Below are 27,621 nucleotides of genomic sequence, written 5' to 3' on the forward strand. Positions count from 1 at the left end.
ACCAAGCAAAGAAGCAAGGAGTATACTTCTTTGTACACAATTTTCACCAAGTCAAATGATAGACATTCCCTTAAATCACACTGACAACACTTCAAAACAATTACAAAAAACTAAAAATACATCTTTAAAGGTTTTCTTCTAAGAACGATTATTCAGGACCACACCTGCTTATTAAGTCATAAAATGGCAGATACACAAGTCTGAAGGAAATTTTCTGAATGGACTCGGGGATAAGGCACACAAAAGTACTCTTCGACCCATGAGGCAGTCCCAACTAATTAGCTTGAGAGAAACAAAGACATGTAGTGTCTAAGGATTGGATAAGTTACAAATCTTAGCATCTTACAAAATTGAAGTGTATCACTCCCTCTTCACTTAGTCTATCTAAACTTTGATTCGTCCACATAAACGCCAGTATGCTCCAGGGTGGAAGAGAGACTTCTCAAAAACCCATATATCACGTACCAAGACCTGGATGGGAAAAAACAAATGAGAAAATAGTGTTTTCTACTACTATTGCATAGGCAATCACATAGTAGGACTTGTTGCCAAAATGCTTCACTAACATAACTACTATGATGGTGGAAAACTATAAATTTCAGCATACTAAATATTAGACCTTTGTATTATCTGTGGTGACTTAGCAGCCCTTTACTAGATGCAACCAGGAATGCTGTTTTTTCTTTTTTTTAAAAAAACAGAAGAAAATATAGAACGTTATAAGAGGTTTGCAAGGTAATGCTTCTGGCATCCCAAATTCCCAATCCATATGTTAATATCCCAGATATATTTGTAAGATATGGAGCCATTAACTTAGACTAAATAACAAACTCTGGTTCAGCATTCCTCAACTTTGGAGTGTAGAAAAGTGACTTTCTTCACAGCAATGTCGGATGGCTAATTCAGTTGATCACTGCATTATACAGAATCTCTATCACATACCTCCTTATTTCTATCTCCAGAGACAACAGCTCCTTTCCCATCATATGCCTCAAACTTCTGTAAAAAAGCTTAATATCAACATAGGATAATCATTTCTAATAACCGTAGACTGCATTACTACAAAAGATGTGTTGGTCTTTTAAATTTTAAATATTAAAAGTAAAACCTGACGCACTCGTGGAAACTAAACGAAGTTCCTTTGGACTAGTAAAACATGAGAAAGGCTGTTCTCCAATTATTTCATTTACAAACTAATTTTGCTAAGGTGATATGATAAGGGTTAATTCCTTTTCTTATCCACAAGTGGCAGCAGGATCTCTTGGTTTTAAGGTAACGAGATAAGGGTTTATTCCTTTTCTTATCCACAAATAGCAGCAGGGTCTCTTAGTTTAAAGGTAACAAGATAAGGGTTTATTACTTTTCTTATCCATAAGCTGCAGCAGGATCTCTTAGTTTCAAGGTAAGACTGATATGACGCCAATAGAACTCTTTCCTTTTTTAGGCTAATTTAACAACCATGAAAATTAATCTATCCTGGTTTTTCTTTATTATACACTATGTGACCACAGCATAAACATAATTGTTAACTCATGTGACAGAATCTGCAATCAGTTAATTTAAGTCCATTAACAGACAAGGAAGCAAGTTCATCATCAACTAGAAGTCATTGATATTTGCAAGCACAGTATGGTTAGTGCATCTGTTTTGGGTATAGAGGTCGCTGGTTCATGAATAAGCAGTAGGAAACTAGAAAGTGATCTTCCAATACTCTTCTTTCTTTCCTAGCAAGCAGGAAATTTCATGAGCTAAAATAGTCTATCAAAACAAGCAAGCAAATAGGTAAAGCCATTGCCACCTGTCATGCCATGATTCAAGTTGAGATTGTGTTCACAGAATCCTCTTTGGGGTACTAGGGATAGGAGAACACCAATCGGCACCTATTCACTTTCTTCTTTTCTCAAGTTACAATCAGAATGGTGACATTATCTTTTGCTTGAGTTGTTTTTCCAAGTAATTCTCTATAAAATGGATGTCTTTGATTGCCATGTTGATTAGCAATAAACAAAGGTTATCCGCCAGGTAAAGTCTTAAAGGTGTGGTAATATAGACAAATTATGCAGCTATTTTCTTTCTCAAAATAAATAAATTATGCAGCTATTTGGTCATATCAACAGGACTGGATGTCAAATTTCACAACCGAATCAAGCATTACAATCATGAGATGCAGAAAACTTCAAACAGCTACAACACCATTGACAGGAGCAGGCATCAGCATCAAATGAACTCAAAACAGAATATATTTAAATTACTGGCCAGCTTACCTGCTTAGCCAGAAACTCAAGTGTAAGCTGTATGAACACCTTACTCAGATCATTTCGATCAACACCAATCTGCAAAGAAGCAGCTACAGAGTTCTATCATTGCACAACTAAGAAGGGGCAAAAGTTCAAACGCCAAAACTTCCACACGAATAATCACTTGGTGGAGAGAAAATCTAAAGAGAATGAAATTCCTTTTTTTCCCCTTTTTACATGATAGAGGTTCCATTTGTTGCTATATTTCTTAATATTCGTGAAAAGTGATTGAAGGGAGGCGAAGGATAAACAATTTAACAACAGAAAGAAAAAACACTTTCAGTTCACATCATCTTTGACATTATGAGCTCTCTACAGTTTGCTTTCGCCTAAAAAATATAAGAAATACAACATATATAGTACCTGATATGGAAAACTGAGTAGAAAAGCAATTCAACAACTTCCAATATCAAATAGCCTCTAGGGCTTTAATATTTATCATCCCAGTTAAACTAGCACTCTCTCCCCAATCAATTACGTGGCAAGTTGGCAACGTCATCTTAAGAAAAGATATAGGCAATAAGACAGGTACAAAAACTAAAAATATTATCAGAAGCGTACACAATTTCTTAAACCCTGATGTGTTTCGTTATCGACCCCATTGAATACGGTTTCTCCAAGAAAGACAAATACCAAAACCAACCCAGGAAGAAAATTTATGGAAGGGTTTGCTGCTGAAAAACCAAATTAGAGAGACCAAAAATGTAGATCTATCCATCACATAAGGAAGTGTCCCTCAGAACCCGAGACAGAATTTATAAAGGGTCAGCATAAAAGGCTTTGATCCTGACAAACCAAATAAGAGAGACAAAAAATGTAGATCATATACATCACATGGAAAAGGTAATCATCTTGAGTTCCACCTAGTGTCCTGGTAGTTACATAATGTTCCTACACATGCAAACCAAGGCAGTTACAAGCTTGTATGGTTAAGGTTTGGTACTTGCCAATCGAGCTCGCAGAGTTCGCACTTTTACAATTGGTTCAATTAGTTCCCAGTAGACAGTAGGCCACACTGATTCTCGTTGCTTGATCTCATTCTTGAGAGCCTGTCTTGTAAGACCAAAGGAAGAAATATGTCAAACAGACTAGTTTTAAGTTTAAAGTCAGAAAGAGTGAATTAATTAAATAGCCCATGACAAATATAGATAACTGTGGACCAATCCGATAGCCAACATGGCCTATGTATGAAAATTGAAGTGGTCCAAGATCCACTCATTACAAACAGGACCTAACCCATGCCAAAAGCATAATCTCATTGTTTCATCCAAATGACCAGGTTAAGCAGCAGGATTGAAGGCTCGGTGTGAATTCAGAATAAAAATACCAGGTATAAGAACCTACAGAGTACATATGCTCCGTAACTAATTTCCTCAAAGTTCCCTTTCCTCCATTTGCCATTTGGGTATTTATCTGAAAGGGGAAAGGCAGAAGTACATGCAAGTCAAATGCTGAACATAGAAAATGTTAGTAAACAGAAACAAGAGGACGACAATCACCCAAGAAGTCTAAAGTACTGAAAAAAATAGAACAAAATTGAAAGAACACCTCTTTGTATATGGTAACAGCTTCAGTATAGAACTGTTTTTTTGAATATCCAGATTTTCGTAATTTAGCAATAGCGTATGCATTTTTTAGCTGCAAAGACAAATTTGATGAGTAAAGCTGAAGACAATGAAGATAAAGGACATATAATAGGAACTTTTCGCATAATCACCCTTAAATAATATCAATAATTTCTTATTATTAACCCCGAATCTAAGTGAAGGAACATGCCATGAGGGGTTAAAAACTTAAGAATAGCAGATCTTGAAACAATATATTTTTGTGAAGTAGTCAAGTAGCAGTGCAAATGAGTTTATATAGAATGGTCAAATGCACAAATAATTACCTCTGAAGTAAGATCCTCCTTTGTCCTTTTCCAACCATTTCTAGTGAAATACCTGGTATCAAGATTTGAAAAGTTGAACACAGGTTGTTTTGCATGATCGCGAAGTGTAAAGAACTCCAAATCACCGAATGAGCACTTCTAATTTTATTTATAATACTGTGACCTTTTTATCAGCATCACTACAAAAGAGATCTAAAAACATTTCTTTAAGGAGTGTATGACCTAACCATGCATCTGCCAAGGTGAATTCTCCTTACATTCCCTACTTTGAATAAGACGTACAGTACCAAGATAGTACTCCAGCAAGTACAAAAAGCAGGACTTGGTTTACATTACAGATTCAAAGATTCTAACAAGTCCAGCATGTCATACATATTTAAATCAAAATTTACTTTCATCCAATAGTACAAATTTTGAACACATCTATATTTGACAACATGAATCATCTCCTTTTTGTCTTCAAAGCACCTCCTATTTCCACTTTGAACTAGACATTGTTAATAACTTAATATTAGTCCATTGATTTCTTATATGTTTCGGTATACCAACCCCAAAAGAACCTACTACCTCATTCGTGCACCATGGTGCGTGTTGTCCATATTTAGCTTGCCTCAGTTTTCTCCTCATTATATTTTCTCCTTGGATACTGTCTTATGTGAGCATATACAATCCATCCTGTCCTAATCAATGTCAGTTTGTAACTAGAACAAAGAATTTGACAGTCCTAGACTGCCACACCAAAAGTTACCTAAATACCATAATAGTTTTCTCTCTGTTAGATACAGACTAAAACTGATTCCAGAAAAGATCTCTTGTATTTAGATATTAATCAGAAGAGCGAGCAACCAAAATCAAAAGCCAATTGCATGAGAAGTCTTACTTACCGCTTCCAGAATGGGATTTTCTCACGAGGGACATAAGGCTCATATATGATTCCAGGACTCAGCATAGACACTTTGACTGCTCCCTATAGACGGAAAAAATTTAAAGCTTAAATGTTTATCCAACTTGATCATAAAAAAAAAATTCTTTTGACAAGAGAGGGTAGCTCAAGTGGAAAGCACATCTATCTCCAACCTTAAGGTTGTGGGTCCAAGTCACCAAGGGAGAAAATTACCACATCTAAAGAATAATCTAAAGGCCGTAACAGATTAATGTGCTTAACTCTAACAAGTAACAACCAAAATGAAACCAAGCATATTTATTCATCACTAGCAGAGTTTCAATTTTGTTACCATTTGCCGCGCTTGGGCTGGAGCTTTTGCTTTTGTTGTAACTGATCGCATGTAACCATAGCTTATTGGCTCCTGTGTCTAGATGGAAAGTAAAAGTGATAGGAGTAGTCAAAGCTCTCATTCAACAAAATAAGGATATACAATTGCTACAAGGAAAACGATCAGGAGTATCAATTCCACTAGAAGAAAAAGTGAGCAAACTAACAAGGACAATAGTACAGAAGAGACAGCAACAGATTCACTGATCAACCAATTTTAAAATAATATTGAAACAGTTCAAAAAGAACTTTGATCTGTCTAAAAGAGATAAGGACACACTATAAGAGTGTCAACCATCAGTTGGGATTCCATAGACTCCACAGAAAATTCACCTCTTCTGCTGCGAAACTCCCTTTAGCCTAAACTTACCTTATTTCATGTGAAATAGGAAGAGGAGATAAAAGCTCTTGTTTGAATTGGTTGGTGAACAGTATATAAGAGAACTCTTATATCGGAGTTTAGGCTACTTAATAATTAATATAAGAAAATTATAAACAACTGTAATAACGGAAGTTTAGGTTAAAATAAAGTTTTCTAATTTTTTGGGATTCTTAGTTATAAAGTTATTCTTAATGATTCTCTCTGGACTTTCAATATGCTCCATCAACAGTCAAACAGAAGGTGCTTAAACCACTTGAGACAACTAATAGTTACAGACAAGTTAAAACTTAGATAAAATGCTCACAAAATTTAAATTATAAAAAGGAAAGCTACCTCTGAATACAACTTTGATATTTTTTTTAAATCTAACTCACCGTAGTTGAATGGAGCATTATTTTATCTCCAGATGTCCAGGGGATACCTCCATGGTCCTTATAGATGCAGGATGATATGCACCTCAGTGTGATATGTGGAACTGAACACCAGGAGTAGACAGTTTAACAAAGAAATATGTTTGTTCAACTAACAGCTCAGAGTTCAAATTCTAAAAGGCAGAGAGGTCAACACAACGAAAATGAAACAAGAAGGAAGAAAGTAAACTAATTGATTCAGAGTGAGTGGTCTTTCACCAAGTGAACAGGTCTTTGTAGTAGATCTATTATTCCATGGATGGAGGTCCGGCCATTTATATAAGCAAGTAAATTGCTCCAGCTGTTGTATCGGATCACAAGAAAAGACTATTCAATTCATTACAGATAAGAGTTATCCCTCATAAGAACTGAAATGAATGAAATGGAAAATGATAGGATAATCAGAAAACAACATATCTATTCCAACATGATGCAATTCAGCTACAAATAGACCAGCTTAATTTACGATTTCATATTGCAACCAATCCCATAAGTGAGAACAACAACCATAAAAAACAATTCATTCACCTATTCCACTTGTATCTTTCCATCAGCCTCTAAACACAACCAAAATGAAGTAAATTTCAACAAACCCATTTGTGAAATAGAATATCAAATGCGCGTAGAAACTGAAAGCATACATTTACCATTTGAAATAGATTTTGAATTGCTTCTTGAGCTGGCTAGCCTGCAGTATCCAAAAAAGAGGCAGATTTGATACAAAAGACATCTTTAATTCCGAAAAAAAAAATCTAACAAAACGGAAAATAGGGAAGCTGGCTGTTTCGCTAATAAATTCGTTTTCGCATGTAATCAAAATATAACAAGTCTTTGCAGAAAGAACTTTATATGCATTTTACGAATTTAAGGATAGAGATTATAATGAATTGAGCAGCTTACAAGGTAGAGAACTCTCGAATTTGAACTGTTTCAAAGATGTTTCGAAGCGTCTGCAATCGCCCTAAAGCCATTTGTGATCAAGGAGATTCAAGACGGAAATGGAGGTTTTGGAATTTGAGAAGAGGGTTTAAGGAGGATTTGTTTGCTACTTCGCAGCATAAATTAAGCTGGTAGTGCTTACCGTTTATGGACTGCCACCTGTCACAATTTTTGTTTTTTAAAAAAACATGGTTTTTGGTTTTACCCTTCTTTTCTTTTTTTTACCTGGTTTTACTCTTTTACATGATCAAAACTAATGTTTTTTTATAAAAAAAAATACTCTCTGGGTTTTTTAAGAAATGGTTTAATTTGCCTTGAGACGATGGAGTTTAAGAAAATAAAAAATATTTTTCACTATTGTGGTAAAAAACTAAAGTTAGGCTAAATGTACCAAAGGGTGTGTGTTAGGTTGGCTGAAGTGTTTGAAAAATATTTTTCAAATTAAGTTATTTTCCTCAAATTTAAGGAAAATAACTTATCCTTTAATTTTTTTCTCACGACCCATACTTCGTAACTGACCCTCCCCATTTAAATTTAATTTTTTTCATTTTTATGCCACCCTCTACCCCCACCCCCCACCCAGGCCATTCCCGTCAAATTTTTTAACAAAAAAAGGTTTTTGGGAAAAAAATCATTTTTAACGCCAACCCCCCCCCCCCGGCGCCACTCCCATCAAAAAGAAAATTTTAAAAAAAAGAAATTGTTTTTTAAAAATATTTTAAATTAAAAAAATATATATCATTTTTATGCCATCCCACCCCATCAAATTGTTTTTTTAAAAAAATAATATTTTTGAATTTTTTTTCCTCAGTCAAATCTCAAGTCAGATTTTGGAATGGTCATCGGGGTCTTGTCCTAATTTGGGTGTCGGGTCGGGTCCTAGACCAATTACCGGTGTTGATTTTCGGATCATAAATTATTTCCTGAAGAGTATTTTTTAGTCTCAAGCTAAAAATAAAATATATTTTCTGAAAAATATTTTTCATTCACCAACCAAACATTAAAAAATATTTTCAACTCACCAATCAAACATGAGAAAATAAGTTAGAAATCCACTTGTTTTCCAAGAAAACATTTTCCTTCATACCAAAACACACCCTTAATCTCATTGCCTTAAACATTTCACGTGGAAAACTGAAATAAAAATATTACTAAAAAGGAAAAAGGGTAATTCTTTTTCAAACAAAATGAAAATGAAAGTAGATAATTCTTTTTTAAATTGAGGGAATAACTTCTTTTTTGAAATATTTTTCAATGTTGGTTAAAGAGTAGACAAATGTTTTATTTAAGTTGTGGTATATCAAAAAAAATATTTTTGTCCTACGAGATAATGATAGTGATATATTTAAGATAAGGATAATATATTTGACAATATTTTTAACTGAACACAAGATTCAAAAGCCTTAAAAACAATTAAATTGAAATGAACCGAATAACTTATAAATACAAATTTTTATGCTTGGATTATTTTGTTATAAACAAAGAGGAAATGACCAGAATGCCCTTGTGTTTCTCCATGGCTGAGAAAAACGTTATCCATACAAGATCAAGATTCAGCCACAACCAATGAAGGAGACACAACATAACACAACACAAACCACCCGAAATATGAACAAAAAACACATAGCCAGTGTCACACTGAACAACAAAAACAACTTTTTTCTGTATTTTCTCACAAATTTTGATCTGTTACTGTTTTTCTTCCAATGGAAACTATTCTCTCCCCTCCTTTTTCTCCTCTCTTCAACCCCAAAACTTCCCTTTCAAAGCCTTTTCTTTCCCTTTCTCACTTACCCAGATCAACTAAGCCAATTTGCTGCAGCCTCAGAAAACAACATTCCCAGATTGAAAAAGAATCTTTTTCAGTACCCAAAAGTTGGGTTTCTCATGTCCAGCAAGGATTAGCTGCTCTAGCTATTTCTTTAGCCCTTAGTTTTTGTCCAGTTGTGTCTTCTGATTCTGCATTGGCATCTGAATTTGATGTGTTAAATGAAGGGCCACCAAAGGACTCATATGTAGTTGATGATGCTGGTGTGCTTAGCAGGGTGACAAAGTCTGATTTGAAGGCATTGTTGTCTGATGTAGAGAAGAGAAAAGGCTTCCACATTAACTTCATCACTGTCCGCAAGCTCACTGTAATTTTTCTTCTCTTCTTTATCTTGAAATAGTCTATAATTAGTTATTCAGAAGAAAAGTTTCAATCTATCTTTATGGTGATTTTCTACTTGATATGCTCTTAAAGTACTTATGTTCTTTTGTAAATTCTTGTCTTGGAGAGACTTATGACCTCAACCTGTAAACTATACTAAGGAAAAATAATCGAAATGGTAACTTTTGTTTTTTTTATAGAGCAAAGCTGATGCTTTTGAGTATGCTGATCAAGTTTTGGAGAAGTGGTACCCTAGTGTTGAACAAGGAAATGATAAGGGTATAGTTGTGCTCGTTACAAGTCAAAAGGAAGGCGCAATAACTGGTGGCCCTGATTTTGTAAAGGCCGTTGGAGATACTGTTCTTGATGCTACCGTCTCAGAGAACCTTCCAGGTAGGAAATACTTCCTCTTAGTTCCTTGTTGTTTGGGCACATTGATTAATTCTGTCATTGAGGTTGATTTCCAATGAATGGTTTATTGAGAACAGTGGTGATAAGTAAGATTCACAATTTTGGTAAGGACATGAAGTATAGTACAGAGAATTAGTATAATAGAGAATATTACTTTTCATAGATTATACTTACTAGGTTAGAAAAGTCTAATTCTCTTCATCAACATTAACAATAGCATGTAAGCAATTTAGTGAGTACGATAAATTCAATAACTCTTAGGTCTTAACTGCTAGAAAAGCTTTCTCATTGTCATGTCTAAGGATTTATAAACAGGACCTAGAAACACAAACTCCAAAAGAGTTCACCTAGTTGTCTATATATTTGTAATGATCCTGAGACAATCCAATGGAGGAATAAGGACTTTTTCTTAGTTATTCTGTGCATGCAATTAAGAATTCTTTAAAAAGCATATCTTCTGGTCCAAAAGTAGATCGTGATGTCGAAGCTCTGGAGAAACTAGTATCATTTGAATGATTCTAGTAGGATGGCAATGACATTTAGACATGCAAGAAAAGGAAACAGATCCCTTTCTCCTTATTATTCATACTTCTAATAAACTGGGATGAAATGAATTTTTTTGGAGCATTCTCCGTTAATTGTCTATTTCTCGAGGTTAAACCCCAGTCCCAAGGTCTCGTTCAATTATTTACCAATTGATAAAATTAATGCAGCATCTGGATTTCATTCTTAGTGCTAAAGTTGGTATGAAAAGTCTCTTTATCAAGAAAAATGGGGTTTGGATGCATGAATTCTAAGTGTTTGTTGGATAAACCAAATTTGGGAAGGTTCGCACAGAACTATCGATGACCACATGTTTTTTCTGTGTGTAGATGACTATTCTAATAAAGTATTATCTATCTAGACAACTTGTTCTGTATATATAGGAGAACTAGCAACCCTAGAACAATTCTGTTTTGTTTCATAGTGAAAGTACATTAATGCTCTTGATTGATGGTGGGGCTATTGGTTTCAATATTTGTAGTCTTGGCTACTGAAGAGAAGTACAATGAAGCAGTTTTCAGCACTGCCAGACGTCTCGTTGCAGCCATTGATGGCCTTCCTGACCCTGGTGGCCCCCAACTCAAGGATAACAAAAGAGAGTCCAACTTTAAATCCAGAGAGGAAACTGATGAGAAAAGAGGACAATTCACACTTGTGGTTGGTGGGCTGTTAGTGATTGCTTTCGTTGTTCCTATGGCTCAATACTATGCATATGTTTCAAAGAAGTGAACTGTCTGATTCTGGAAAGTTACATTTGAGTAAGCATGTATATTATCGTGTACAAAATGGTCCATTCGGAAATGACTGATTCATGAGATATTTAAAAAGGATAAATATGAAGATTTGGACCTCCCCTAACATAACGGATACTACCATTTCTTTTTATAAGAAGTAGATAAAACTTTCCTGTTGCATCGCTGATAATGTAAAGGGTTATTTTTAGTGGTATCCATCATGACACGATCCATAAGTTCTATATTTTCAAGAATCCATGAAAGTATTGAATTTCTTTAGTAAATTAAAATATATAAGTATACAGAGAATAAAACAATGATAAGCATGTTATTTCCTCAGAACTTTAGTTTGAGAAGGAAAGGCATCTTGTCAGCGAAGGGTGGATCAGAGTATTTTCCGGTGAGAATTTGTGAGGCGACAAACTGGTTTGCAGTTTCTGTGTAGTGAATTCCATCCCAATTGATATATTCACTACTGTCATTGCATGCTTTGGCAGTGACATTGTTTCCATCCAACACCTTTGTCTGACCACAGGCAATCCTGCTGTCATAGTTGAGTGGAGGTCCTCCATATCCACAGCAAGCCATTAGTGGCTGCTCAAATCCTGCAAGGTGTAAATGCAAAGTACCAAGTGTTATATTAATTCTTTTCTTCTACAACTTAATGAAAGTGCACTTTGTGGAAACTCTCGTCCTGCTTTAGTTTCCTCTAAGTTGAAGTATAAACAAGTTATCATGATGGCAAAAGTATGATTCTCAGCTGTGTTTATCAGAGGAAGTTCTAAAGTTGGTTTAGCCAAATCAAGAAAGCAAAGGCACCATCACTCCTCCACTCATGGCCTTCCAGATGAAGAACACAGTGGGCGCACTGCAGTTCTTCTCAATAAAGTTCATATGATATTTGGTGGAACAATTTCACTTTATGTCTCATGAATTCAATAATCACAAAGAAATTGCATAATACAATCTTCTTTTTGACATTTGCGAGTAAAGAAACTTAGTAACTTACCATTTCGGGAATAATTTGCTATCAGATTAGACTTGATGGAAAAAATATCAACATGAGTGATATTTGCATCTGAATACTGGCCCTGAAGCTTCTTGCAGAGGGCATAAAGCTGCAGGTTCAAAAGTTTTGCAGCTTGATTATGTGAGCTAACACATCCTAGCTCATCCAACTTTGATACATCAGTTCCAAATTTGGCTATATTCTGACCTAAGCACCCCAATGGACCTGTATTATGAACCCAGAAATTCCTGGCCCCTAGGTCATACAATCTCTGTGATGTCAAAGAGGAAGCAGAAATGAGTTTACAACCTGCAATTGATAATCAGTACAGAAAATCCGCGTAATTTTCTGTTATAAGAATTGACCTTGACACCATCTTCAAATCCTGAAAGAATAGTTGGAATTGAAGCTAGAATTTGATCTAATGTCTTGGAGTAAAATCCACCAGCAAGATCATTCTGGCCTATGTCGAACATATAAAGTCCTTTCTGGAAATAATCTTGAGCTGGAACGTACTTATCATATTTCCTAGCTGCAAAGAAAATCAATAAAATCTCACAAGATATATAGGATTTTGATATATGCAAATCAGAAACATGATCAAACTTACTCTTTGCCTGAATTTCAGAAACCCGATTCTTGAACCTGAAAAACTGAGCAACTTGAATCCCAAATGAAAAAGGGCAGACAGATGATGCAGTGGCAGGAAGTATAGTTGAACCAGCAGCTGCAAAGTTGGCTCCTTTTCTGAAACTCGGTGCAGCAACGGAGTCTAAATAGGAGTTCAAGAATGGCAGATCCATTGCATCCACTGCAACAAAAATCCATTAAAAAAAAGTATATCAATATAACCTTCAAAGTAAATCAAAAAATGGTACTTTGAAGTGGGAATCTTACTCAAGAAATCGATGATTAGTCGGCCATCACAGAACCTCCCAGATGGATTCTTGAAATAAGTTTGTCCATTGGGTGGCTCTAGGCGATCACCAACGCCTGCAACAAGGCCTCCTGTATCAGAATTTGAATCACCAAAGTTGAATACTGCAGGATAATTGAAATCTATGGTATTAGCCAAGGGTAAGCAGATGAAGAAAAGGACAAGAATGTGGAGGACATAAGTGGTTGAAGAAGCCATGTTTTTTTGCCCTTTTGACAAAAAGTTGGCATTTTTATCCTCTTAAAATAAGATTTGTTGGGCTTTTTTGCTTCAATTTCAAGTTGTCTTTGAATTGTGGGAAAGGCTAAAAGATTGTGAATTGGTTGTTGTTCAATTACTTTCATATCCTTCAATGAATGGATGCTATGATTAGAAGTGTTTCCATTAATGAGAAAACAGGTTAGATTAGGACAGTTATCTTGTCATCAAACAGGTAAAAATTGTCCTTTTTCTAATGTTATTTTCTCTAACCACTGATAATATAACTCAACTGAGAAAAATTAACCAATATGGTTCTGTGACTGAGACATTTTAGAATGTCAGTGCATTCATTTCTGATATCATATTTAACTCAATCTTGGTCAGACATGTACATGTGAAAGTTGCTTGTCTTCAACGTGTATATTTACTCCAGCTGTCCCAAAAAATTCGAAATACGAGGATCAAACTGACTAATGTTTGGTGTGAATTTGGACATAGAGTCTCAAAAAAAAAATTAAAAAAATATATAAAAAGTACGGAATTATAAGTTACAACGTTTAACAATTCAAAATATTTTAAAAAACGGAATCAAAGAAAATATCTTTCGACTGTCATGGGCTTCCGGAGTAATATTTCTTTCTTCTTTTAAACCTTTAGTAGGTGGATCTGAATTGAGAAAGTAATGAAGAATAAGAACATTAGGTGGAGGTCAGACATGTTTTAGTAAACAATTCAAATAAGTGTGGAATCTATGCTTATTTAATTACAGATTAGCTCGATTAATTGACATCCCTATCGTCCATGCATACAGTATATTTGTCTAAGCATTAGCGATATTGTATACTTCTTTTTCAAGTTGGTTTACATTTATAATTGTGATCCCTCATCGTTAATCTTTTTTTTTTTTTTTTATGAGAAGGAAAACCCGCAGTCGCTATTCTTTGGTGCGCACAGGGTAAACCCCCGCTCCTATGCAATAACTCGCAAACCACATAGGAGAGGTAACCTGCGCTAGGCAAGTCCGGTGTGGCGAGCTCGACCCAGAAGGCAAATCTCTTGCTTTCATTGGTAAGGGGTTTCGAACTTGAGACCTCCAACATGGAAGTCCCAAGCCTAAACCACTGGGCCACCCCCGAAGGGTCCCTCATCGTTAATCTCTTGACTAGATTAGCCTACTGATTCCGTATTAGTCGAGCTAAGGGATGAGGGATACCAGATGGTTAAATTGAAAGGAATACATTTAACTCACAAAAAAATTCACAGTAACAGAAACTTTTTAAATAAAAATGTATGGTCTTAAACACCCTGGTGATTTACAAATCTAATGATTCCTAATGCGTTGAACAGTGGTAATTTTAATACCTTGAATCACGAATCTCAGTGGCAACCAGTGTCGTAGGCAAAAATTTTCCTAAGCGGTGTCACCATTAAAGGGATAACAATATCTCAAGAAGAAAATCAAATACTAACATGACGTGGAGATTCGAGATGCCGAGTAACAATGATTGATGAACAAGAATGGAAAGAAAATTGAACAAACTCACAAGTCAGAAATACACAAATACAAGAATTTAATGAGTCAACACTATTTTTATTAACTATAATTCTAATTGATAAAGGAGATTTTGAGTTTTATATTAATTCTAAAAATAAAAAAAAATTGTTAGATTTTGATGAATTAAAATGGGTGTGTACTGTGTAGGTTTTTAATAAAAGGGACCTCTTGTTTTGAATTTAAATTAAAAATTTAATAATTTTAAGAAAAGGAAAAAATTAAAACGTGAATAAAACAGAGAAAAAAAAACATCACCATGTCTGTCATCTGAGCTAGGCACATTCTGATACAACAGGTGTCCTTTCAATTGTTTTACCCTTTAGTTTTGATTTTTTTTATATAGATATATTCGGTAAAAAACTTTGACGAAATCGTGTCACGTGACACACCTTAGATATGCCTAAATCCGCCCCTGGTGGCAACGACACAAAAGAGATCAAAGGGCATTTTTGGCTCAAAGAAAATATTGCTTGAAAAAATGAACTTGAGTACTGTGAAAATTAGAAATCTCAGAAAGCAAAGGTAACTGGGCCCAAAAAACTTCAATCCTTCCTGCAAGCAAAACGGGAAGTTGCTTCCACGAATTGCTAACTTTTAAGGCTTCCTTTACATGTCCAAAAAATGAAAGTGTCATGAGATGACAAGTAACCTATTATCGAATCCAATATTCATGTCTTAAATGCAGTCTTTAAAAATGAAGGTCCATAATTACAATCAGAGAATGAAGCAGAGCGACCTTCTTTCGAGTTGATGTTGATAAAACTCTTCAGAAACTTTCAAGCTGGCCTTAAGAGCGACATTCTCCTTTTTCAGCTGTAAAATGATAGACACAACAGCACAATCAAAATGAAGCTCCATACCATTATGAAAACTCATCTAGTAAAGAAATTGTGATCACGTGAAAAAGCTTTTGGATGGTTTTTGACTCTGTATTCGGTCCATAATCTATAAGAAGAATTCCAATCATATTTCTTACCTACATTTGTTCTTTGTTCTACTATACATTAGTTCTATCCAATTGATAATGTTAGCTAAGACCGTATGTGGATCGTAAACTATAACATCAATCTTTTGCTGGAATTTTCAAAAAGCATGAAAGGTTAAAAATGTTAAGGATATTATATAGTCTATACAAGGTAATCATATATATGTTTCTAATTTTCTCAATTTCACTTTCTTGAGGTATAGCTGGAGAGCTTTCATTCTTTTCAAAAATCCAGCAGAAGAATCCTCTCCCACGAAGTGTTGGAACTCAAAAAATATAAAGCAGAATTCCTTCCTAACCTACTTCATGAAGCCCTTGCTGAGTACATAATCTTCCTGGAAAAATCCTTCCTAGGTATTCCAGCAAACACACTTTAGTATTCATATCAAGCCCGACGGTCGACACAAGAGCTTTTCAACTATTCACTGATTTATTAAACAAAAAGAACAAATGAAAGGAAAGCAGTGAAATCAAATTGAATAGAACCCTATTTATACCAGTGAACTCAGATGTATGTATCTCTTACCTTCTCTACACCAGTACTCAGCTCTTCCACGGCTTTATGCAATGATGAGATTGTCCTTGATGTAACATCTTCATATGTGGCTTCTATCTCGTCAATTGAATTGGGATCAAAGAAAATTCCCTCCAGTACAAATAATTTCTCAAGCAATTGAACATCATCGGCAGTCATTCTCTCTCTCAGCTATGTAAATCAGATTATTAGCTTATAGTACAGTAACGAAGGATAGATTAAATTACATGAACCAAGCAAATCAGACCTTGGCCAATATTCTCTCCCTGGACTCGTCTACATAAGTATAGACTGTGGCATCCTTGGTATTGTCTAGATCTTCCTTGCAACTAACATGTACAGATGCCTTTACATGCTTCGCTCTGCTTGAAAGGACAGAAACTAGAACTTAAAATCCTTACTTTACATGTATAGACCGGCACCAAATATTGATTGACATGGTAAGCTTTTCAAAAACCAAGGCTTTAACTTACAAGTAAAACTAGGTTATACCCAATGGAATGAAAATTGAAGGGAGACCAAAACATGAGAAGAAACTATAATGCTAACAAAGGAAATAAAAGAATACTAAAATGAAATCCATAAATTCCAAAGATGTATAGAACTAATAGGGGTCTTACAAAATTTCTCTTTTTTCCTTTGTGCATTATGTTCCTCGTTGTTCCCTTCTTGACTCTATGACAAGAAGTTCAAATAAAACTAAGTTTACATACCTAGCACCAAATCGCAGGGTGGAGAGGCTCTCTGAAGAATTGGAAGGGCTTGGAGAGCAACAGCAAAGTAATGCAGTCTGAGAGCATCCACCCTGCAAATCATAGTGTAGATGGTCATCACTCATCAACGTAGGCTGGAAGTATGGAGAAAATGGAGTTCAGGAAGTGGAACTAACAAGAGCATCTTGTAGGATTCGAGTGAGCTTAGAATCACGATAAGGAATATGAGTTGGTTTTCCTGGAGTGCTGCTAGTCATAGCATTTATCACTTTCCCAAGTGCTGTGAGGGACTGATTGATGGTCTTTGCTTCTTCAAGAATTTTACCTTCAGCTCCAGTCTTCTCAACTTTTTCTGACCCCGCCAAGTCTACGAGTATCAGCTTTCCAAATTTGGTCCTGCTTTGAAATTCAAATATTTAGGATATGTCTTTCAAGTTTCAAACCTATTGAGAGATAATACCTTTTATCCTTTGTAAGATCTTGGTGGACAGTAAATATGTAGAGGCAATGGCTTCTGCTGCTCGACATATTCATTTCTGGACTTGTTAAAATATTTTAACAAAAAATATATATGAAAAAGGAAGAAATTTTGTTAACAAGATGCACAGAATGAAGCTATGGATACGTGTTTCTCCGACTGCTCTATTAGCTATCCCACTCTGCAACATGAACAGCCATATCAGAACCAAAATGTATAAAATGCTTCATATGGAAACACATCATCTCATTTTCCCTTACAGACAAGCTTTGCAATGCTTCTGCAGAGTTGGATATAGCTACCTGGAAAACAATTTAAGATTCTGCAGGATTTAGAAATTTCCAAGGAAAACTAAAATAAAAACAAAATAGATATAGCATTTTAGTTATAAATCAAGGACGAGTAGATTTTTTTGCATAAATTTTGTTGTTTCTGAAAGTCAAAAGGTTTAGCACTTATTCAGGCTTCCAACATATCAAGCCAGCCAACTGTTTTGGTTGGTAGTTTGTGAGTACTTAAATTTATGCAGGAAGCCAGAGGACTATTGAGGATAATCCAGCATAAATCCAAATAGACAATACCAGGTTATGTTGAGCTTATTGCATGCTTGAAAACTAAAACAGTATAACAATTTGAGGGGGAAAGTGAAAGAAAGGTGCTGATGAGTCTTACTTCTGTTGCTCCATTTAGAACAATTCCATGAACTTTACTCTCTTTTATTTGTATATTGTCCTTCGATGAATCAAAGAGATCTCTGAGAGAAATTGATATAACTTAAAAGGCATGCTTATGGATAAAGCCAAATTGAGTTAAAGCAATAGATATGGATCAATAAAATCTCCTCAGGTACAAGTACTGGTAAGTGACACAAACCTTACTTTCTCCATGTAGATCTCTACCTGTAAGAGTAAGACATTTCCTTAAAAGAGCTTAAAGAAACGTAGCATTTGCCATACAAAAGGTTGAAATCAATAACAATAACATCCTAATCAACAAATTGTCACCATTGATAATTTGATTGTGTATTTGCTAGGTTTCTCTGAATTCGTTATGGCCTCAAAAAGCCCATCCACCACTCTCTGCAATAGGCCTTTCGTCTTGCTTTCACAATCTACAATGCTTGGTCCCTAAAGCCAGCAGAGTTGACAATGAACTAATACTTCCATAAAATGCAGATTTATGGATGTTGTAAAATCATTTTACCTCCATGCTATATGTCTTTCCTGCTCCTGTCTGAGAAAACATCAAAATAATAAAGAATAGTCAACGAAAATTACGAAAAGGAAAAGAAGAACTTTCTCCTCCTGTAATCATTAACAATTCTGCACTAGGAATTGAGTAATGTCTTTGTTCTCATATTTCTGCAGTTGATCCTTCACTAATCGGACCCAGTATTTGTACTGAAAATCTCCAATTCACATATTAAAATTGCAGGCATGCTTACATAAAAGGCTGTAATCAAGCATTTACCTGTCCATAAGTGATAATTGTACCGTTTATTGCATCTAGGGCACCTATTTTCACCATCATCAGGACAAAAGTGAGAAGATCAACTGAATTTAAAACTCTTTCACTTTTTATAATAACTCTCACGAAATTCGATTGTACCTTGGACTATAGGCAGAGCTAGAAATTCATATATATCAGCTTGTTCAGATCCTTGATAGAAAACTCTGTCGAAGGTAAAATCAAATTCCTGTTCCTTTTCATCCTGTAATGATGTTACAAAATCAACTAAGTAGTAAAACCTCATTCTGAATAGCTAATGCGAAGATTAAGTAGTGCACTTCCAAGTTTTCGCAATACATACACAGACTTCACATTTGATTTGAAATTAACAGCAAAATCAATACAGGAAACAGAGATTTGAGCTTTAAAACCTTGACTATGAAGGACTCAGAGTTAATTCCTTGAACAGAGACAGCATCTCCGAACTCAGATAGTTCCTTCGGATTCAGAGGTCTGAATAGCACGCAAACTTTCATAGTAGACATTTTAAAGCTGATCAACGATCAATCTATTAAAAAAAAGGATCTATGTATACACTATTTGATCAACGAGCTATGAAGATTTTCCCGCCAAAAGAGCTTCGAGAACAGAAGGGAAATGGCCGAAAAACACCTTTTGGTGTTTATTTATAGTAGTAAAGTAAAGTAAAAGATTTTGGAACTTGTGGTTAAGTATTTCTTTCTTTACATAAGTAACAATTTTGTCAATTTCAATTTAAGACTAACCCAAATTACTCCATTCATTTCATCTCAAATATAATTGATTTGATTATAGTCTTTTGAATATTTTCTTTGTCTTAATTTATGTAACACCATTTTATTTTTAGTATATTTCAAAAAGAAAATCATATTTTCATAATTAAAAGCAATTTAATTTAAAAATTTCCCTTTTAGCTTTAATGAAATGATTTATATAGTCATATAAATATCTAATGTACTCTACGTGAAGACGAGAGTATAAGTGTTGATTTGTTTACAAAAGTGTTGCATGAAACTCGAGTTGATTACCTCTATAACAAGTTGGGCATGATCAATATACATGTTTCAACTTGAAGGGGGTGTTACAGAATGTATATAAACTTGTTTCCTAATATGCACAAAGTTATAGATACCATAAATACAGAAATTTTTTTATAGTTCTAAATAAAATGATAAAAATGAATAGAAAAATATATTCAGGCTAAGGAGTAAATATCTCGCTCTCTTTAAGGAGATTCAAGTCCACTGCGGCACAATCTACGTGGATCCAACATTATATCTCTTGATTAGTTGAAGAGTCCAAAGATCTACCAAAAGAACACATTCTTTCAATATATAATTACTTTATTTTGTATAGTAAATTAGTTGAAGATTTGGAATATTTTTCTTTGTCTCAACCTTCTTTTTACTACACTAACCTCAATATAAAATACTTCTCATCTTCTTTTACATTATTTCTCTAATCTATAAAATAAAGTAAGATCATCACTATATATAGGTGAGAAATTCTTCATTGCAATGAATAGAAAGATTATGAATATTATATAGGATAAGTGAATGAGCTAGAACTTACATGAATTACAAAATTCAAGAATAATTATGTAGAATAATGAATTAGTGGTTATAGGAATGAATTTTTTTATCCTGCACGAGGTGCAACTATTGTCAGTTGTATGAGGGGTTGTTTGGCTTCCAAGTGTATACTATGGGACCACATTTAACTTTCTTTCATTTTCTTTTCTCATCTATTTTTAGCCCCTTTTTTTATATATTTTTTCTTTCTTCAAAACACTTTCTTGCATTTTTTCCTACTAGTACTTGTTAACTCTTACACATAATTTTATTTTTGTATGATATTTTTTTGACTTTTTATTTAGTATTCGATATATGAATTAAAACATGACTATTTAAGATTTGCATTGTGTAGAGTTTTGTTCGAAGTGATATATTGCTTATCAAGATTTTTTCATACTCAAAGCTTGAACTCGAGACCTCTAGTTAAGCGAGAAACAATAATATCTTCTGCCCCATCAATTATTTGAGGAAAAATCAAAGTGAATGTCTCGAAAAATTTAAATTTAATTTTTTGGATAAGTTTTAAGGAATTGAAGAAAGTGAAACTACAAAAATATTAGTATTTTGAAATCTCGTGTCTTAATTTCATAAAATGTTTTTTTAAATTTTTTTTTTATAAATAATATATAGAAAATATGAGAACTTAGATAAAAAAAAAATCATTTTTGTGTTCGCTTATAGAAGATCATACATTGATTTATTATAATTGAAATTTTCACTCTATTATTTACGGAGTATTAAATTGTCCGTAAACAATACACCACTTTGATTCACATGAACTATATAAATACATATTTTTTTAAAAAAAAATTATGTTAGATATTAATCTTCTGAACTCTTGATTCATATTCATGTGTTTGTCTTTATAATAATCAGATTTTTTGTATTTATTTTCTAATTTGATTTATATTTTTATTTTGATAATGTCAGAAGTGCATTTTATGCTATTTTTTCTTGTATTTGTTAATTAATTATTATTGTTATATTATCATATTTTCTATTAAAAATGACAAAATCGAACAGCCCAAAAACATAACAAAATTTACGTTAGCAAATTTTAAATAGCATAAGAAGAAAATTTGGACCATGGAGGAGAGAGATTAGAGGGGGGAAAAGGGACTTTAGGCCATTTTGCTTGCAAGTGGGACCCAAATTCCACTTGGAAAAGCACAAAAGCACCTCACACAAGTAGTGTCCGCCACCTAATATCTATGCCTCTCATAGAATAAAATTTTTCGTACAAACTAAGGAGTAAGGATGTTGTTGGTTTTACACAGCTTATGATTTATGTATTTTTGTCAGATATTTTGTTTGACTTAATAAATATATTTGTGACACGTTTCAACAAAAAAAAAAACTAATGATGGGAATATAACTTTCTTACTACTATATACTAAGATAATTTCACATGTAAATATAGACAATATAGTCAAACAAAATTGAGCAACATCCTGCGGAAAACCGTGTAGGTCCACACTCCACTGACCACTGTCTATCAATTTCAAAAATAAATTGACTAGGATAGACACAGAACCACAGTGTCAGCGTATTTAATCATCATGTTTTACTCATGTTTGGTTGGCGCTAGTATTTAAAATAGGCAAAAAATTGATCTGTTAGCCAAAAAAATTTATTCAAACGAATCCTGTTGTACTCATTTGGGCGAGGATTTTGCTATTTTATACGTTTCAGATCTGCAGAAACTTGGAGTTTCTTTTTCTGTTGACAGTCCAAATGAGAAGTGAAATGTTTTCCCAGCTTTTCTTGATCCTACTACTCTCCATCTGCTGTAAAATGAGTGATATAGTGGCAGCTAATTCCAGTAAATGTCTTGAGGATCAGAAGAAGTTACTGCTGCAGCTGAGAAATAACCTTACTTATGACTCTGAAATATCTACCAAGCTAGTGAAGTGGAACCAGCGGATTGACTGCTGTCAATGGGAGGGTGTCACTTGCAACGGTGAAGGCCAAGTTATTGGTCTTGACCTTAGCGCTGATTCATTCTCGGGCAGTATCACTCCGTTAGCTGATCTTAAGTTTCTCTCTATTGTCCGTCTTGATGGGAACAATTTATCTGCACCAATTCCAGAGTTCTTTGCGGAATTCACCAATTTAACTGTCTTGAGTCTGAGTTCCTGCAACTTGACAGGAGAGGCACCTCAGAAAATATTCCAGCTACCAACTCTGCAAACAATTGACTTATCAGTAAATGAGATGCTTGGGGGTTCTTTACCTGAATTTCCTTCAAAAGGATCTCTACAAAACCTGGTTCTTAGTGATACGAAATTTTCAGGAAGTTTACCTGAGTCCATAGGGAACCTTAGGAAGTTGTCGCGTGTTGAACTTAGAGCTTGTAATTTTACAGGTCCAATTCCATCTTCTATGGAAAATCTAACCCAGCTTGTTCTTCTGGATTTCAATTTGAATAGCTTCACGGGTTCATTTCCATCTTTTAAGCTGTCCAAAAATCTCACTGATGTATACTCTGCTAGAAATCGTTTGACAGGAATATCATCAGACTGGGAAGGCTTTGAGAATCTTGAGTATCTTGACTTGAGTAGCAATTCAATTTCTGGGCTCATTCCAGAATCATTGTTTTACCTACCCTCACTTTCAGGTTTATATCTGTCCAACAACAAGTTTTCTGGCCAAATAACTGAATTACAAAATGTGATTTCTCCACTTAAAAGTCTTGAGTTGAGTTCCAACAACTTGGAAGGGCCAATACCTGAGTTTTTATTTGAGCTGCATGATCTTTATGGTCTTTCACTTTCATTCAACAAGTTTAACGGTACTGTGCAGTTGAAGAAGTTCACAAACATCAATAAACTTGTAGATCTTGATCTGTCCCACAACAGTTTATCAGTTGACACCAATATAAGTGAATCGGACCTTGCCTTGCTACCCCAGCTAAATAGTTTCATGTTAGCGTCATGCAATCTGCAGAATATTTCCTTCCTCAAGAACCAATCAAAGTTGTCGATGTTAGATCTCTCAAACAACCAGCTTACTGGTGAAATACCAAACTGGTTGGTGGAAATCAATGATGGACTTCTCCGTTTTCTGAATCTTTCTTTCAATCAATTTACGCGTCTTCAAGAACCATATACAATTGGCTTTCTCATGAATTTCCTTGATCTGCATTCAAATCTGCTCACTGGGGTTATTCCATTACCACCACGTGCAGCTGCTTATATTGACTTCTCAGACAATAACTTTTCTACTTTTCCACCTGACTTTGGCAATTATCTAGTAACTGCTCGGTTCCTCTCAATTGCAAACAACAAAGTTATCGGTAGTATCCCTTCTTCGATATGCAACTCCAGCTATCTTGAAGTACTTGAGTTGTCAAACAACAGTTTGAATGGCATAATACCACCATGTTTAGCAGAAAAGAGCAGCACACTGAAAGTATTGAACCTGGGAAACAACAATCTCATAGGAAATATACCTGAAAAGTTTTCTTATAATTGTGAGTTACAGAGCCTTGACCTCAGTCAGAATCACTTAACAGGTGTGCTTCCTCGTTCTTTGTCCAACTGCACAAAGTTAAAGGTATTAAATATTGGAAACAACAAGATCAAGGATACTTTCCCCTGCTGGTTGAGGAACATGTCAGATCTTCGTGTACTTGTATTACGCTTCAATGGTTTCCATGGGAACATTAATTGCTCAGGTGTGAATTCCAACTGGACCGCACTTCAAATCATGGACCTAGCTTCCAACAATTTAGGGGGTGTTCTTCCCAGAGGTTCATTCTTGGAGCTAAAAGCAATGATGGCTGACCCATCTTTAACACATTTACGCTCTGATATCTTGCATTTTGAGTCTTCTATTAGGCCAATATATTATCAGGACAGAGTCACTCTTTCTCTTAAAGGACAAGATGTTACACAAACAAAGATCTTTCTCTTCTTCACCTCCATTGACTTTTCAAGCAACAATTTTGTGGGGAACATACCAGAGATAGTTGGAGATCTCAGATCACTTTATCTTCTCAATATTTCACACAACAATCTCACGGGTCAAATACCTCCAGCAATTGGAAATTTGAAGCAATTAGAATCGCTGGACCTCTCATTCAACAAGTTAGGTGGCAATATCCCAGAAAAGCTTGCTAGCCTCACATTTCTTTCCTTCTTAAATTTATCATCTAATGAATTGGTCGGAATGATTCCACGAGGCAACCAAATTCAAACATTTGGAGAAAGTTCTTTTGAAGGAAACAAGGGGATATGTGGGTTTCCGCTGAACAGAACTTGCAAGAATAATTCAGCAGATGCACCTTCTGAGCCAGAAGTTGAAGAGGAAGAATTCATTTCAATGACGGAGATTTATGTAAGTGCTATGTTGGGATTTGTTGTTGGTATTGGGATCATCTTCCTACCACTTCTGTTCTCAAAAAGATGGAACCAGTCGTACAACAGAATAATTAACAGATTAGTTTTAAGGATATTTCAGCAGCAAGATCAAGAAAGGAAAACTAGTAGCAGTAGTGTAGCATCTTGGAAAAAGGCAGCAGGGAAATCAAGAGGCAGCCATTAATTTCACAGGATGTAACACTTCCTTGCAGCATGCTGCTCACTATTAGTACTTCTAATTGTTTCCACTATGAGTTATCGGTGTTAGTTTACCTTTCATAATTCATTTTAGTTGCTTCTTATTATATAGAAGAACACAAAGCAATCTTGCATTCTGTTTTAGGTAACGGTCAGTGAATAGCCATAACAAACCTGATAACAACCTCTCTCATTTTTTAAGAAACAAAAGCCAACTAGGCCATTTTCTAAGTACAATATAGTTTATACGAGTTCTCCCTTATCTTCGAAGTCAGAGTATCTCTGCGCAGACAATAAGACTTCTTCAAGTTCCTCACTGAAGTCTTTATCGCCATCCTGCTCTTCAGCCACTTCTTGTTGGGAGAACTTATCCTGCCCTTCTCGGACAACGTCAACTGAGATTTGACAGGCCGATGACAAATACCAGTTTTCTTTTAAAATAATTCCTTCTGAGCTGTCTTCTTGACCATGTCTCCTATCAATGTCTGGTTCTGTGTTATGTGCTTTATGTTTTCTACATCCACCATGTCACTAGCCCCTTTGATAGCTAGATCTTTGGCCTGTGCATATTCTGCCGACTTTTGCTTGAGCAAATCCACCTCAAGCTCCAACCTCATATCCATGTGGGTGAAGTGCTCAATCCGGCTATTTGGATACTTGCATTTTGTATTTCTTCCAGTTCATCATCTCCCGCTACCGAGCTTTCATTTACATCCACAAAGCCAAAAAGAAACATGTTCCTATCTAGCATATGTTTGACTAGAGCTGGGACTAGTTTAACATCTTTGGCCTTTGCCTCAGCGACAAGATTTCTAAGATTCTTCAACTCTCGCTGAGATAGATAAATCTTGAAAGGAGGTCTGAATGGTTGTCTCATAAAAGCAATATAATCCACCTAGTCTCCTTAAAAGAGAGTGAGTAGAGACCATGTAACCACTGCAGTATGCATAAAAAGATTGTATAAAGCATGCCTGATCTTTAGATGGACTAACCTCGAAAATATAGGAGAACTTTGCAGAAATCCACACTCTCTTCTGTAAAAGTAGGAGATCCACCCTTGGCAAACTCATTTATAAGCTCCTCAATGTCTGATTTGAATGGCTCATGGTCCTTGTTGACTTCTCTTTATGGCCTTGACATCAAATTTTCAAAGGCATTTGATAGTTTGTTGAACCTTTCCTGCTTAACCCTAATTCTCTCCTTGCAAATCCTTTATGTCCATTTGTCCACGTTAAATGGCTCCTGCACAATTTTTGCCTGAAAGTGTATGATTTGGACAAAAGTTGATCTACTATACAGTAGATAATGAATGTATTAATGCATATTCATGTAACATTCTCAAAAGTATATTCGAACAGAGTTCACATTTGATTTGAAATTAACAGAAAAATCAATACACGAAATAGAGTTTTGAGCTTTAAAACCTTGATTATGAAGGATTCAGAGTTAATTCCATGAACAAAGACAGCATCCAAATTCAGAGGTCTGAATGTTAAATTAGGTCTTAGACCTAACTCACAATCAAAAGTTAGCTCTAAGGGAGGAATATTGCCCAGGCCTTATAAGGAGTCCACCATTGCATTAATCACCAATGTGGAGCTTTTTGCTTTAACACTAAATAGCACACAAACTTTCATGGTTGACATATTTAAGCTGATCAACGATCAAGCTGAAAAAAAAAACAGCTATGTATACACGTATTTGATCAACGAGCTATGGAGATTTTCCCGCCAAAAAAGCTTCGAGAAAGAGGGAAAATGCCCGAGAAACGCCTTTGGTGTGTTTATAAAAGATTTGAAACCTACTATTAATAAGTACTACTAATAAATTTGTCAATTTTAATTTAAGATTAATCCAGATCACTCCATTCATCTCAAAAATAATTGAATTGTTTCACCTCATTTGATATTCAAGTTTCAATTATATTTCAGTTGTCTCAATTTATATAACACCAGGTAAATATTATTACTCCTGCTATCCCATATTTTTTGTTTAGTGTGACATATTTTATTTCTTAGTTTTATCAAAAAATAATAATTAGAAAACTAAGAAAACATTGTCAATCTCAATTTCTGAATCAAAGGAGGGAAATACCGTATTTTTTTGGCAACCAATGTGAATGAAAATGCCGTATTTATAAAGTTAGATATGAGATGTTAATTTCACATAGTACAAAGTACAAACTAAGGAGTAAGGATACTTAATGTATAAGAATTGAATAATTTTGATCCTTCATATATACTGTCATATTGAAATAGTCTTTCATGTATGTTAAAAGAGATTATTTTAATCTTTAATCCTAAAACTAACCATAAAAGTTAAAAATTCTGTTAAATTGTGGGTCCAGTGACAAGTAGCCCTTCTCCCTCAATCTTCTTTCTTTCACCATTAAAGCTCATTCTGTATCCACAATCCACCACCTGCAATATCCTTGCAAGAAAAATAACATTACACCCATTTCTTATCTCCCACTAAACAAATTTTCCAGCAACTCACATTTCCATACATCAACATAAAAAAAAACGTGACCATTTATACAAATGTGAACTAAGTAAAGT

At 34.8% G+C, this 27,621-nt stretch overlaps 6 protein-coding genes and 1 pseudogene across 6 annotated transcripts; 2 read left to right on the top strand and 5 right to left on the bottom strand.

Moving 5' to 3' along the window:
• Positions 1-65: 65 nt before the first annotated feature.
• Positions 66-7,270, bottom strand: LOC125816171 (uncharacterized). Its single transcript, XM_049495762.1, has 12 exons — positions 7,154-7,270; positions 6,901-6,941; positions 6,218-6,318; positions 5,424-5,501; positions 5,073-5,155; positions 4,189-4,240; positions 3,846-3,935; positions 3,642-3,710; positions 3,245-3,346; positions 2,265-2,333; positions 943-999; positions 66-471 (listed from the first exon to the last, which is right to left on the bottom strand). Exons 1-12 carry the CDS (start codon positions 7,222-7,224, stop codon positions 385-387), a joined length of 900 nt encoding a protein of 299 aa, XP_049351719.1. The 5' UTR covers positions 7,225-7,270; the 3' UTR covers positions 66-384.
• Positions 7,271-8,758: 1,488 nt separating this feature from the next.
• LOC125816039 (UPF0603 protein At1g54780, chloroplastic) lies at positions 8,759-11,283 on the top strand. Its single transcript, XM_049495634.1, has 3 exons — positions 8,759-9,327; positions 9,542-9,734; positions 10,777-11,283. The coding sequence occupies exons 1-3, from the start codon at positions 8,899-8,901 to the stop codon at positions 11,022-11,024; spliced, it is 870 nt and encodes a 289-aa protein (XP_049351591.1). The 5' UTR covers positions 8,759-8,898; the 3' UTR covers positions 11,025-11,283.
• A 10-nt stretch (positions 11,284-11,293) lies between these two features.
• Positions 11,294-13,230, bottom strand: LOC125816026 (GDSL esterase/lipase At1g54790). The gene is made up of 5 exons (XM_049495620.1): positions 12,936-13,230; positions 12,649-12,849; positions 12,404-12,570; positions 12,039-12,309; positions 11,294-11,634 (listed from the first exon to the last, which is right to left on the bottom strand). The coding sequence occupies exons 1-5, from the start codon at positions 13,171-13,173 to the stop codon at positions 11,366-11,368; spliced, it is 1,146 nt and encodes a 381-aa protein (XP_049351577.1). The 5' UTR covers positions 13,174-13,230; the 3' UTR covers positions 11,294-11,365.
• A 2,028-nt stretch (positions 13,231-15,258) lies between these two features.
• LOC125816016 (kinesin-like protein KIN-1) lies at positions 15,259-19,466 on the bottom strand. The gene is made up of 15 exons (XM_049495602.1): positions 19,323-19,466; positions 19,051-19,153; positions 18,913-18,956; positions 18,646-18,675; positions 18,447-18,569; positions 18,316-18,341; positions 18,115-18,196; positions 17,703-17,744; positions 17,590-17,623; positions 17,425-17,500; positions 17,141-17,360; positions 16,965-17,056; positions 16,499-16,613; positions 16,243-16,422; positions 15,259-15,544 (listed from the first exon to the last, which is right to left on the bottom strand). Exons 1-15 carry the CDS (start codon positions 19,434-19,436, stop codon positions 15,446-15,448), a joined length of 1,380 nt encoding a protein of 459 aa, XP_049351559.1. The 5' UTR covers positions 19,437-19,466; the 3' UTR covers positions 15,259-15,445.
• A 2,939-nt stretch (positions 19,467-22,405) lies between these two features.
• LOC125816604 (uncharacterized) lies at positions 22,406-23,086 on the bottom strand. The gene is made up of 2 exons (XM_049496218.1): positions 22,807-23,086; positions 22,406-22,639 (listed from the first exon to the last, which is right to left on the bottom strand). Exons 1-2 carry the CDS (start codon positions 23,084-23,086, stop codon positions 22,617-22,619), a joined length of 303 nt encoding a protein of 100 aa, XP_049352175.1. The 3' UTR covers positions 22,406-22,616.
• A 400-nt stretch (positions 23,087-23,486) lies between these two features.
• Positions 23,487-25,049, top strand: LOC125816605 (receptor-like protein 33). Its single transcript, XM_049496219.1, has one exon. It carries the CDS (start codon positions 23,487-23,489, stop codon positions 25,047-25,049), a length of 1,563 nt encoding a protein of 520 aa, XP_049352176.1.
• Positions 25,050-25,306: 257 nt separating this feature from the next.
• On the bottom strand, positions 25,307-27,452 carry LOC125816606 (uncharacterized; annotated as a pseudogene).
• Positions 27,453-27,621: the final 169 nt, after the last annotated feature.

This window comes from Solanum verrucosum, unplaced genomic scaffold (genome assembly GCF_900185275.1).
Source record: "Solanum verrucosum unplaced genomic scaffold, falcon-dt-bn FXZP01000261.1, whole genome shotgun sequence".
In the NCBI taxonomy this organism is placed as follows: domain Eukaryota; kingdom Viridiplantae; phylum Streptophyta; class Magnoliopsida; order Solanales; family Solanaceae; genus Solanum; species Solanum verrucosum.